General features: G+C 36.5%; 1 protein-coding gene across 2 annotated transcripts in view; it reads left to right on the top strand.

Moving 5' to 3' along the window:
* The window catches only part of LOC126095197 (cytoplasmic FMR1-interacting protein), a 159206-nt gene that overhangs the window by 128849 nt on the left and 17682 nt on the right, over positions 1–12675 (top strand). For both annotated transcript variants that reach the window (XM_049909930.1, XM_049909929.1), the window contains 2 exons: positions 1731–1934; positions 2018–2112. In XM_049909930.1, coding sequence (XP_049765887.1) covers positions 1731–1934; positions 2018–2112 — 299 coding nt within the window. The remainder of the gene's footprint in view (positions 1–1730; positions 1935–2017; positions 2113–12675) is intronic.

Raw genomic sequence — 12675 nt, 5'->3', positions numbered from 1 at the left:
CCATGGTATGCATTGAGAGCAACACATAACTTGACCGACCTTTTTCCAAGAAAACATAACTTCTGAAGGGTATATGAACAAAATACGGCAATCTTTTTTCAGAGAACTAACAACTAATTTCCTGCAGGACAATGTGGCAGTGACAGTACTACAGCGTTTTTAATTATAGGCTAATTCCAACATTGATTGTGTTCCAAGTTCATTTACCCCAATAAATGTAGCCACGTCTTTTGGGATCAACCTCGTGATTATGCACGAATTGTAGTAGACAGTTGCAAGAGTGACATTGAGCAAGAGTATCTTAATTGATAAGTCAGTGGACTATTTGCATTTGTACCCAGCTCTGTGGGCAGATGTTAATGACACATTAACGTGAACTGTTAAATGAAGCAACAGTTATCAAAGAGCTCCTCCCAAGGCTGCTCTGAACTTGTCTGGTTGTGTTAAAACTGATTTCCCATGTCTCAAGGGCCCAAGTCACAGACTGCAGCATTACAAATGAACAGAGCTTACCTCAGGTATTGGTTGCTGTGTGAATCCAGAGGCAGTGCTTGCATCATATGTGAAACGCCCTGTGTAACAAGATATGAAAAGTGAAGTAAAGCTCTCATATTTCAGAGTTATAGAGACTTGCATTGCAGGTGCACCGTGAAGGAATTATCTGAAATCAGAAGATGTGACATACATGTGCAGACAACCAATTAATTACAGTTTATAATAAATTGGATAATTTATTCAAGAGAAAGAGCTTCACAAATTCGGCAAGTCAATACTGTGTTGATCCACATGCAGGCAGTTATTTAGCTTGGCATTGATTGATAGCTATGTCGGATGTCTTCCTGGGGGATATCATGCCAAATTCTGTCCAATTTCCTTGTTAGATTGTAAAAATCCTGAGCTGTTTGGAAGGCCCTGCCCATAATGCTTCAAACATTTTCAATTGGGGAGAGAATTTGGTGGCCATGCTGGCCAGGGTAGGGTTTGGCAAGCACAAAGAAAAGCAGTAGAAACTCTCACCATATGTGGAAGGGCTGAAATGTAAGCCCAGAATGTCTTGCCATGAAGGGCAACAAAACAGGACCTAGGATATCATCGATGTACTGCTGTGTTATAAGGGTACAGTGGATGACAACCAAACAGGTTCTGCTATGAAATGAAATGGCATTCCAGACCACCATTGCTGGTGGTTTGTCTGTATGGTGGGCGATAGTCAGGTTGGTATCTCATTGTTGACTGGGGTGTCTCCAGACACGTCTTCACTGATCATTAGGCCTGGAATCTCGTCGATTGGAACAGCATTATCATCAGTGATAAGTCCAGCCTGGAATTGAGCATTATGGGCTGGGCTCTCCAACCAGTTCCAGATTTTGATGATCTAATGCGCCAGTTGGACAGCATTTTGATTGATATCCCTCAGGAGGATATTTTACAACTTGATCAATTAATATCAAGCTGAATAACTGCTTGCATAAGGGCCAGAGGTGGACCAACGCCTTGTTGTTCGCTCAATTTATGAAGCTCTTTCTCCTAAATAAATCATTCAATTTTTCTGAAAGTGTAGTAATTTGTTTCTCTGTACATGTATGTTACACCTACCTTTTGCCATCCCATTAAGATAATTCCTTCGTGGTGCATCCCTTTTTTTTACAGTGTTCTTATTTGGACTGTCTGATCTTTTATTATTATTATTATTATTATTATTATTATTATTATTATTATTGTCGTTTTAGGTGTCCTTGGCTACTATCATGCACAGTTGAATGATATTGTGCAATACCCAGATGCAAGAACAGAAATGTTCCATAGCTTTAGGGAATTTGGAAATACTATTCTATTCTGTTTACTGATGGAACAAGCACTCTCACAAGAAGAAGTCTGTGATCTTTTACATGCTGCAACATTCCAAAATATTTTGCCTCGGCCTTATTGCAAGGGTAACTCACCTTAATGATCTATTATTCTTGTTTTATGTTAAATCTGCAGCTTAAAGGATATCTTGAAACTTTTTTTTGTACAGATGGTGAAAAGCCAGAAACCAAGCAGAAGAGACTGGAAGCAAAGTATGCTTCACTTCAGATAGTACCTTCAGTAGAAAAACTGGGAACACCAAAGGTAATTTATTGATCTCTCGTAACAAAGTTAATATTATTGCCCTAAGTAACCTGCAGAAGCAAAAGGTTTAACCAAAACTTACGTTTTTTCCTGTTTGGGTTATCAGTGTTATTAAAGTTGTTATAGTGTGAGACTGAACCTTTACCTTGGGGCACCACTGTAGCAGATTAGTGTACCAGTAACAACAATGCCCCACTCCCAATTCTTTAAAGAATCAAACTCCTATTTATGAAATAACTTCAAAAATCTTTCTTTAAAAATGAGTTATTGTTTGTTGTTAAGCAGGTAAAACCTTTATGGATGAAAATGCAAAACCCTAAATTGTATGCTGATTTTTAGTTTCATATTATTCACTCTTAGGCTAATGAGTATTGGGTCACTCCATATGAAGTGTCCAATGAGGGTTGCTTGACCATTTTTAAATTTTTTTTTTTTTTTTTTTTTTTTTTTTTTTTTTTTTTTATATATATATATATATACGTGTGATTAACTTATAATTGGGAAGTTCAAAACATTTCTGAAAAGAAAAATTTGCCTTGCACCGTTACTGAAGGGCGGCCATTTTTATTTGTAAACGCATAATGGTTTTTCAGTTTGGAGAAGTCAGTGTTAATGTGAATATCAGTACACTGGGTTAAGCCACAACATCGCAATTGACATGATTGTTTTTAGAAAAGTCTCCTCTACAACATTGATTATTACCCAAAATAACCAGTCAAAATTACCTCCAAAGTTTGCTATTGAAAACACAGAAAATCCACATTGTAGACCCACAAATAACAACCAAGTAGTGAATTATCTGAGTGTATTTTTTACTTTAATTAGATATCATTAAACTACTAACATTATATTGAACAAGAACGCTGAAAAATGTTTCCTTAATTTTTTATAATTTTTTGAAATTTGACTATTTTTATTTTGTGTAAAGTTTGGGGCTAGTTATCTCTGGTGGGACTGAATTGAAATAATTGACATTACACAGCAGCTGATCTTATGGTTGTTGCCTATTTAGATAGTTTATTGTATATTATTATTGTATTATTATTGTATTGTATATTATTATATTAGTTTATTGTATATTATCAGGAGGAGAAGTAAAAGGAATTAATGGAGTAGGAATGATTATGACACAGGAATTGGCTAAATGTGTGGAATATGTAGACTATGCAAATGACCGGGTTATTGGTGTAAGGCTATTGGTGTAAGGCTGAAAGGAGCACAAAAAGATTTACTGATTGTCCAGGTGTATATGCCAGCTTCAGAACATGATGACCAAATTGTAGAGGAAACGTACAATGTAATAGAGAGAATAATGGACGAAAATAAAAAATGCTGCAAAATAGTAATGGGAGACTGGAACGACATTGTGGGAGAAGGGAAAGAGGGAAACATAGTAGGCAGTCATGGTCTTGGAAAGAGAAATGACAGAGGTGAATGGTTAATTGACTTCTGCAGGGAAAGGCAGCTGATAGCGGCAAACACATGGTTCAAGAACCATAAGAGGAGGATCTACACTTGGAAATCACCAGGGGATAAATACAGAAACCAAATCGATTTTATACTGGTAGAAGAAAGATACAGGAATGGAATCAAGAAGGTGTACACATTACCAGGTGCAGATATTAATAGTGACCACAACTTACTTATGGCAGAAATAAAAATAAGAATGAAAAAAACTGAAAAAGGCAACAATGGTGAAGAAGTGGGATCTAGAGAAGATAAGGTCCAACAAAGAACAAATTACAGAAATGCTGTCTCGGGACTTTTTAAACACATTACGAGACAAAGAAGCACCTGATAATGCCAATGAGTACTGGAATATGCTGAAAGAAGGAATCATTAAAGCAGGACAGCAAAATATAGGATATGTAAAAGGGAAAAGGTAAAAAAACCATGGGTCACACAAAAAATGATTTCCAAGATGGAGGAGAGAAGAAAATTGAAAAACAAGAACACTGAAGATGCAAGAAAGATATACCGAAGGTTAAATAACGAACTGCGAAGAGAAACAGAGCAGGCTAGGAAAAAATGGCTGAAAGAGGAATGTGATGAAATTGAAGAACTGGACAGGAAGGGAAGATATGACTTACTATACAACAGAGTAAAGACTATGACATGGGAACAAAACAGAGCAGGAAGTGCTACTATGGAAATTTTGAGTAAAGACGAAGAGGTAGTGTACAAAGACCGTGACGATGTCCTCCAGAGGTGGGAAGAATATATAAAAGAGCTATATGACACAAATAGCAAACCAGAAACTCTGGAACTTGAATCACACAACAGTGTAAGTGATGAAGAGAAAGGACCGACCATCATAATGGAAGAAGTAAAGTCTGCCATTGCTGCAATGAAAAATGGCAAAGCAGTAGGTACGGATACAATACCGGGAGAAATACTAAAATGCTTGAACCACAATGGAATAAGAGAAATATTGAAGTTATGTAATAAAATATATGACAGTGGTGAATGGCCTGAGGATTTTTTGACAACAGTAATGATTCCATTACCAAAAAAACAAGGAACCAAGAAATGCAGCGAGCACAGGACAATCAGCCTCATTTCACATGCAGCCAAAGTGATGTTAAGAATAATTAATAAAAGACTTGAAAAAGTAATAGAGGAGAATCTCGGAGAGGAGCAGTTTGGCTTTAGATGGAATACGGGCACCAGAGATGCAATAGGGCTCCTACGAATCTTGGGAGAAAGGTTTATTGAAAAAGGAAGAGACCTATATATGTGCTTCATCGATTTAGAAAAGGCATTTGACAATGTGGTTTGGGACAAGCTGGCGACTATTATGAGGGAAAAGAGAGTGGACTGGAAAACCAGAAGACTTATAAACTCATTATACCTTAATCAAACAGGTTCAGTTAAAGTGAGAGGAGAAAGTACAAACTGGATCAGACTAGGGAAAGGAGTAAGACAAGGATGCTGTTTATCACCTACTCTTTTCAACCTGTACTTGGAAAATATGATTGACCAATGCTCATTAGATGACAAAGGAGTAGAAATTGGAGGAAGAAGAGTAGGGTGCTTGAGATTTGCTGATGACATGGTCCTTCTAGCCACAGGGGAAAAAGAATTACAGGATTTGGTGGACACCATTGCAACCAATGGAAAAAAATATGGAATGAAAATTAACACAAATAAAACAAAAGTATTGGCAATAGGAGGAAATAAAAATTGTGCTGAATGGAGAAACACTAGAACAGGTGCAAAATTTTAAGTATCTTGGAAGCAGGATAGACACCGACTGGAAGTGCACCACAGAAATTAAAACAAGGATAGCAATGGCAAAAGAGGCGTTTTATAAGAAAAGGAGAATCTTCTGCAGCGGTCTGGACAGAGAACTCAGACAGAGACTCATAAAATGTCTTGTATGGAGTGTTCTTCTATATGGCGCTGAAACATGGACTATGAGGAAAAAAGACAGAGAAAGGCTGGAGGCTTTTGAGATCTGGACATGGCTGAAGATGGAAAGAATAAGTTGGATGGACAGAGTAAAAAATGAAGAGGTACTGAGAAGAGTGGGATAGAAAAGACAGTTACTAAATGTAACAAAGAGAAGAAAAAGAAATTGGATTGGGCATATATTAAGAAAGAATGACGGACTGATAAAAACAGTTTTAGAAGGTTATGTAGAAGGGAAAAGGAAGCGACGAAGGAAGAGATTCCAGATACTGGATGACATGATGGATGGTACAACATGAGTTGTGCATGAGTTTAGTCCTCAAGACAAGGGTGTACAGCAGCTCAGTGGCCAGAGTTACAAGTCTGCACAAGAGCCCAGTAGTCAGTGACAAGTCTGTTCATGTGCTGTGTGCCCCCACTACATTTGCGGGGTGTGGCACTGGTGTAGTCAGTCTGTTCAGAAACCTCTGTTACAGTGGAAGTAAATACTTCGTTGAGAGTGTAAAATATTTTATGTGATTTTGTCTTGAGTGTAATTTTTAATTATTTAAAAAATTTTAAAATTTAATAATAAATAAATTTGAAAGGCTGATTTGAATGCAACAAAATGGATGAACGGTGCTGTATTGGACATGTAGTAAGTGAAGTATGTCACAAAACTGTTTATGGTTCAGTTTCAAAAAACTTAAAAAATGTTAATGACTTTGATGAAGATAGACAAACTTTGTTTAAATTATGAGCAGAATCTTCTGTATCATCTGTGTGTATTATGAGAAAAAATATATTCTGAAGTACAATCACATTTTTGGAAAAGAAAAGCTCTGATCCACTCAAAGTTCATAAAAAGCCAGTTATTAAAGGTTTGAGGGAAATAAAACTTGAACATTTGTCCTTGTTAGATCCGAGTAAAACAGCTTCCTGTGGTAAACTTAATGTGATTCCTGGAATTTCCCTGTGCCCAAACTGTTACTCAAAAATATTTATCATGACTCCAGGACCAGAATAATGTAACCTTGTTAATGACATTTGTATTCCTAATTAGGACGCTATTAGCAAATTGCATTTTGCATGTTCTAATTTAGAGGTATCACCTGCTTCAAAAATAAGAAAACTGAGTAGTAGAAAAACAAAAGCAGCTATTGTAAGCAAGAAACAACGAATTTCAGACAAAATTAGAAAAGATTTAGAATCGTGCTTTAATAATGCGGATACCAACAGTATTTCTAAAAGGAAGAAAACCTACTTCCAGGATCATCCAACACTGAATACTTGAGCTCAATTGAGAAATTAAAAAGTAAGTGTTCAGTGACACCTGAAGAGAAAAAAGTTAAAATTGTAAGTTTGCTCCGTGACTCTTTGTCAAGAGAAAAAATAGTTCAAGAGTTCAATGTTTGTGATTGTTTGGTTAGACTAACCTGAAAATTAGGGGCATTCTACCAGTTTTAGGAAAGAAGAAAGGAATAGGTGTAAGTGAAGAAACAATTGAAAAGGTCCGGCAGTTTTTTGAAGACAATGAAAACAGTAGAATGTGCCCACATAGCAAAGATAGCAAACGATTTGTTATAAAAAGCAGAAACGACTAGTGCTGTACAATTAAATGAACTTTGCGTAGCTTTCAAAAATGCTCATCCTGAATGCAAAATTGGAAGATCAAAATTTTGTGACATTCACACTAAGTGATGTATTTTGGCTGGCTACCCAGGAACACAACTCGTATTTGTTTGTTTATATCATCAAAATGTCAAACTGATGACTGTGGGTGTGAAACTCGATCATGTTAACTACAAAGAGTTACTAGATTTAATGGTCTGTGACACCAACAATTATGACTGCATGATGAGTTTGCATGATGAATGCCATGGTAAAGAAATCATTCTTGACATGTGAGGAGGAAATGCCTGACAATGATACCTTCAAACAGTGGGTCACAACCAACAGGGCTGAAATGATGACAGGTTGAATCTTGGGAGAGAACTTTGAATCTTTAATTGATAACTTGGAAAATCTCAGAAGTCCCCACTATGTTTCTAAAATCCAAAGCAAACTTGGGTCAATGACCAAGTGCATCCATTTTTTCTGCACTTCAAAAATGAGAAAGACGAATTTGCATTCTAAGCGACTACTTGGAGCACAACGCTTCAGCTGACCGTGTATTTCAAAAGTGTGTAACAAATTACATAACAGAAAAGTTGCCCAAGGTTGAGAAGCTCATGTACTTTTCAAATGGAAGTGGTAGTCAGTACAAGAACAAAAAAATTTTCAAATCTTTGCAACCACAAAGTAGATTTCGGGTTGGAGGCTGAATGGCACTTGTTTGGCTCTTGCCCTGGTAAAAATGCATGTGATGGTTTAGGAGGTACAACAAAACATGAAGTGAGTAAAGCTGGCCTACAAAGAAAGACACTAGACCAAGTTCTTACAGTAGAGGACATGGATGCATTTTGCAAGAATGATATTAAAAGCATCACCTATTTTCTCATCAAGAAAGAAGAGGTAGTTCTTAATATCAAAACAACACTTCAGACCAGGTTTAAAAACTGTATAACAATAAAAGGAGCAAAGCAATTCCACAAATTCCTTGGCATTGCAGAAAACTTAGTTTGATGATATGTAACGTCAGAAACCAAAATTTACAAGGATCACTCTGTCAGTAAAATTACATCTCTGCCTTTAACATTGAATGACATAGTGGCACGAGTGTATGATGGACAATGGTGGCTTGCACAGGTTGAAAAAATAAGTTTGGAAATCAGTGATGTTTTTGTGCATTTTTACCATCCTGCTGACCCAAGAACATCATTCAAGAAATCTATTAGTGGCAAAGTCTGGATACCAATGACAAACATATTAAGGAAGCTTTCAGTCCTTGAACTTATCACAGTAACAGGGAGATCTTGTTCTACATCACTAAAACTGTCTGAAGAAGTGAGTGTTCTTAACAATCACAACTAGGATTAGGAAGCATTGCATCTCAAAAGTATGTTAATTGAAAATATTTATTTTAAATTTATCAGGATAATGTAAATGTTGAGTTGAGTAATTTTCTGAGTTTTTGCATATAATTCAGTGCCTTAACTTCAATAATAATTGATTATTTCTAACCAGCATCACACATGAATAAGCCAAGAGCCATATGATCAATTGTAGTTTAATGTGAATTATTTCTTCTTTTTTCAAAAGTTCATATCATTGGTTCAGTCAAATTTCAATGCTGAAATTTTTGCAGAACTTTGCCATCATATATGTGTACAAAATGTGATCAGATTTTTATATTCAGTCTCACCACAGATAACTACCTGCTAACTTTACAAAAAATAAATATTTTCAAATTTCAAAAATTTATAAAAAATTATGGGAACATTTGTCAGTGTTCTTGCCCTATATAAGGCTAGTAGTTTATTATATCTAACTGGAGAAAAAAATACACTCTTATAAATCACTCCTCAGTTGTTGTTTTTGGGTCTAAAAAGTGGATTTTCTAAGTTTTCAATACCAAACTTTGGAGGTCATTTTGACTGGTTATATTTGACTGTAGGGTAGTTTGGGTGATAAACGATCATGTCAGTTGCAGTGTTGTGACTTAACCCAGTGCAGAGAGATTCAAATTAATGCTAATATCTCTAAATTGAAAAGTCATTATGTGCTTGCAAATAAAAATAGCTGCCATTCATTAACGGTGCGAGGTAAATCTTTTTTAATAAACTGTTTTGAACTTCACACACACAAAAAAAAAATTAATAATGGTCAAACAATCAACCTAATTTTTATTGGATCACTTCACTTGAATTGACCCTATAGTCTGGGTAATATGTGCTCAGTTTTTTCATGCATCTCAATATTGATGACATCCAAAATGAGATTTTCACTCTGCAGCGGAGTGTGCGCTGATATGAAACTTCCTGGCAGATTAAAACGGTGTGCCAGACCAAGACTCGAACTCGGGACCTTTGCCTTTCGTGGGCAAGTGCTCTACCATATCAGCGTTCACTCCACTGCAGAGTGAAAATCTCATTTTGGAAACATCCCCTAGGCTGTGGCTAAGCCACGTCTCCGCAATATCCTTTCTTTCAGGAGTGCTAGTTCTGCAAGATTCGCAGGAGAGCTTCTGTTAAGTTTGGAAGGTAGGAGACAAGGTACTGGCGGAAGTAAAGCTGTGAGGGCGGGGTGAGAGTCGTGCTTGGGTAGCTCAGTTGGTAGAGCACTTGCCCGTGAAAGGCAAAGGTCCCGAGATCGAGTCTCGGTCCGGCACACCGTTTTAATCTTCCAGGAAGTTTCATTTATGACATCGTATCTCATGAACTATATTTTGTGCAACATTATAATTTTATATTCGGTGGTATACACTGATATTGTTTGTGAAATCTCTGCAAATAGAGTTAATAATAAAGAAGTAATAAATTAAAGCCTTCTACCAGATGCTGAAATTTTATTATCTGAACGTCAAAAATGTAGTAAGCAATTACCTTTTTCTTTCATTATTATGTGGGCCGGGGGGGAGTAAATTTGGAATTATGTGTAAAGTTTGTTGGAAGTCACCAAACACTTTCATTTGCAAATCAGCATCATCACCATATCAGCCTTTTCCCATGTCATGTGGGCTCGGCGTTGCTTTGCTGAATCTTTCTCTTCCATAAATGCCTATCCATTGCTTCTTCTCTGAGCCGTCCTTTCTCCCGTAGGCCCCCTTCTTTCCATCTCAGTTTCGGTTTTCCTCTTCTCCTTGATTTCTAGGTCTTCAACTCTTCTCCCCACATAGTATTCCTCTCTTCTCTGCACATATCCATACCATCTTCGCCTACTTTCTTGGATCTTCTTCCCTATTGGCCCCACTTTCACTGTTCCACTGATGTACTCATTCCGTAGTCTATCCTTTCGTATCACCCCACTCATCCACCTCAACATTCTCATTTTCCATCTTTGTCTCTCATTCGCAAATACTGAATGAATATCATCTGGTTAATTCGTGCAACATGTGTACGCTGTCTCGACATATCCACAGTTTCTGACTTTAATGCTTTTCTTGTTGTGTTAAACCTTGAACATAAGATTATACTGCTTGATTAATAGATTACTGCAGCATTTTACATTCTTAAATTCGGTCGATAATGAAATGAAGAAACAAATTTTTATTGCTCCTGGATGCTGTTATATAGGTAGCCTACAACTGGGAGTGTGCACACTTTTAGCTGTTTCATAGTGGAGATTATTGTTCGTTTGGGATACTGCTTGGGAAAAAAAGAAAAAAAGATAATGGAGGATCATTCTATGTAAGCGTTTGTTCATACTTTGCTGTCAGAGTAGTTGGAATTATAGTCAAACCTGTAGGATTAAATGCACATGGTCCTTTCTATGGTGAGGAAGCAATGAAAATAACTGAAATGAAATAATTATTTAGTGAAGAGGATGACTGCGGCTGCAACATACAGTTGTAGTATTGGAATAGAACACACAGCAGTAGATAAGCCAGCAGTGGAGTCTGAAAATGATGTATGTTGGGAGTGTATTGACGGGTCCATACAGAATAGTTCTGTTTTGGAGATACCTACCAAATCTGTATTGTAGTATTCTTTTATTTTTATTTACCATTTTTTAAACCACAGAGGATGGTTGATATTTTCTTTTTGATATTCAAGAATGATGTTAAACTTTTGTACTTCCTGTTTTGTTTGCTAGATCTTGGGTCATGTATGTGTTTTTTGTGGAAATTTGTGCATGTTCCTGCTGCTACTTGTTAACAATATGTTTTGTTTTGAAAAATAAAATACAAGGTGATTAACATGTTACACAAGCACTGTCTTCAGCGCTGTGCAGGAAAGAGTACCCTCGTAAGTAGTCCAGCCACTACATGACGCTGGAAAGGTGGCACTTTGGTTAACAGAGTGTTGTTGCTCATTTACTGAGCGATTGAGTATACTTCGTTTCCTTTGTTGTGTGTAATTTCCATTCACTGCATTATAGACAAAGGTTCAATAAGTATTTCTTCGGATGAACTATAAAAGAATAATTGTCATTTGACGAATTAAGATTACCTTTATAATGAAATTTCCCATTGTACAAGTTCCTAATGCTTTGCCAATACATAGATTAGTAAAGAAATTTTGAAATTGGATCTATGTTAAGATAAAAAAAACCTCTAAAAAGCCAAGTGTTTCAACCAGGATTAAACTAGATGATTTAGAAGTGGATTTGGAAAGAAGTCCAAGAAAATTGTCACGTCACTTGACTAGTTGATGTTGAGATGCCCTTTTTCCTAATGAAGCATAGTTGCATTGATCTGTGCACACGAATTCACAGAACAATTAACAACTGAGTTCTGAAAATCCTGATCAGTTGCATTGAGAGCCTCTCCTTGCGTCAAGAGCCTCTCCATGATGTGAAAACAGAATTGTTTGTTAGTGTTTAAGGGTACTAAATGTAAGGTCAGAAGCATCTTTACTTGTAATAAATCGAGATGAGAAACAGTATTTTTCTGTACAGTTAGCCCCCCCCCCCCTCAAGAGTATTTACAGAAGTACGTAGTTATTTCATGAAGCATAACAGAAGAGCACACACTTCCAATGCGTCTGACAATATTACGAGGTGTTTGTGATGATAAGATAGTGTGTGTGAGTGTCTCCTGTAATTGAAATCTGCATAGCTGTTATTGGGTTACACAGTGATGTCATGATGCAACTGAGATTCCAAATCACTGGCATTTGTGTTTTCTTTCCTATAATTAAAAATTCAATATTTGATCAGTGTGGGGCCCAAGCTTGTTTGCTCTAAAAAAGGACTCCGTCAGAAAGTCTACTACTCAATTCCTCTGCTATCTGGTGAGTGGTGACCTCTCTCTTTTAGATAATTATGCCTGGGCTATTATGTTTGTTAAGGTGAATTAGAAAACAGGAAGCCAATATGAAGATTGTATGCCATTAGTAGAATGTACATTTACATACAAACATAATTAGTGTCCTTGAAGCATTAAGATATCTTTTTGCTGTAAAATGGAGGGAGAACTGCAAATAAAACATTTAACAACCCCTTGCTCTATGGCTTCGCAACACTATACAATTTCATCACTTAAGAAGTATACACAAAAATTGTCACACAAGTATTAAGCTTTGATGATTTATAGAAACTGTGTTAAACATCATTTTGAATAATATGTTGACA

This window comes from Schistocerca cancellata, chromosome 8 (assembly GCF_023864275.1).
Source record: "Schistocerca cancellata isolate TAMUIC-IGC-003103 chromosome 8, iqSchCanc2.1, whole genome shotgun sequence".
In the NCBI taxonomy this organism is placed as follows: Eukaryota; Metazoa; Arthropoda; class Insecta; order Orthoptera; family Acrididae; genus Schistocerca; species Schistocerca cancellata.
The sequence above is the reverse complement of the archived record's forward strand: the minus strand, read 5'-3'. Positions and strand labels throughout refer to the sequence as shown.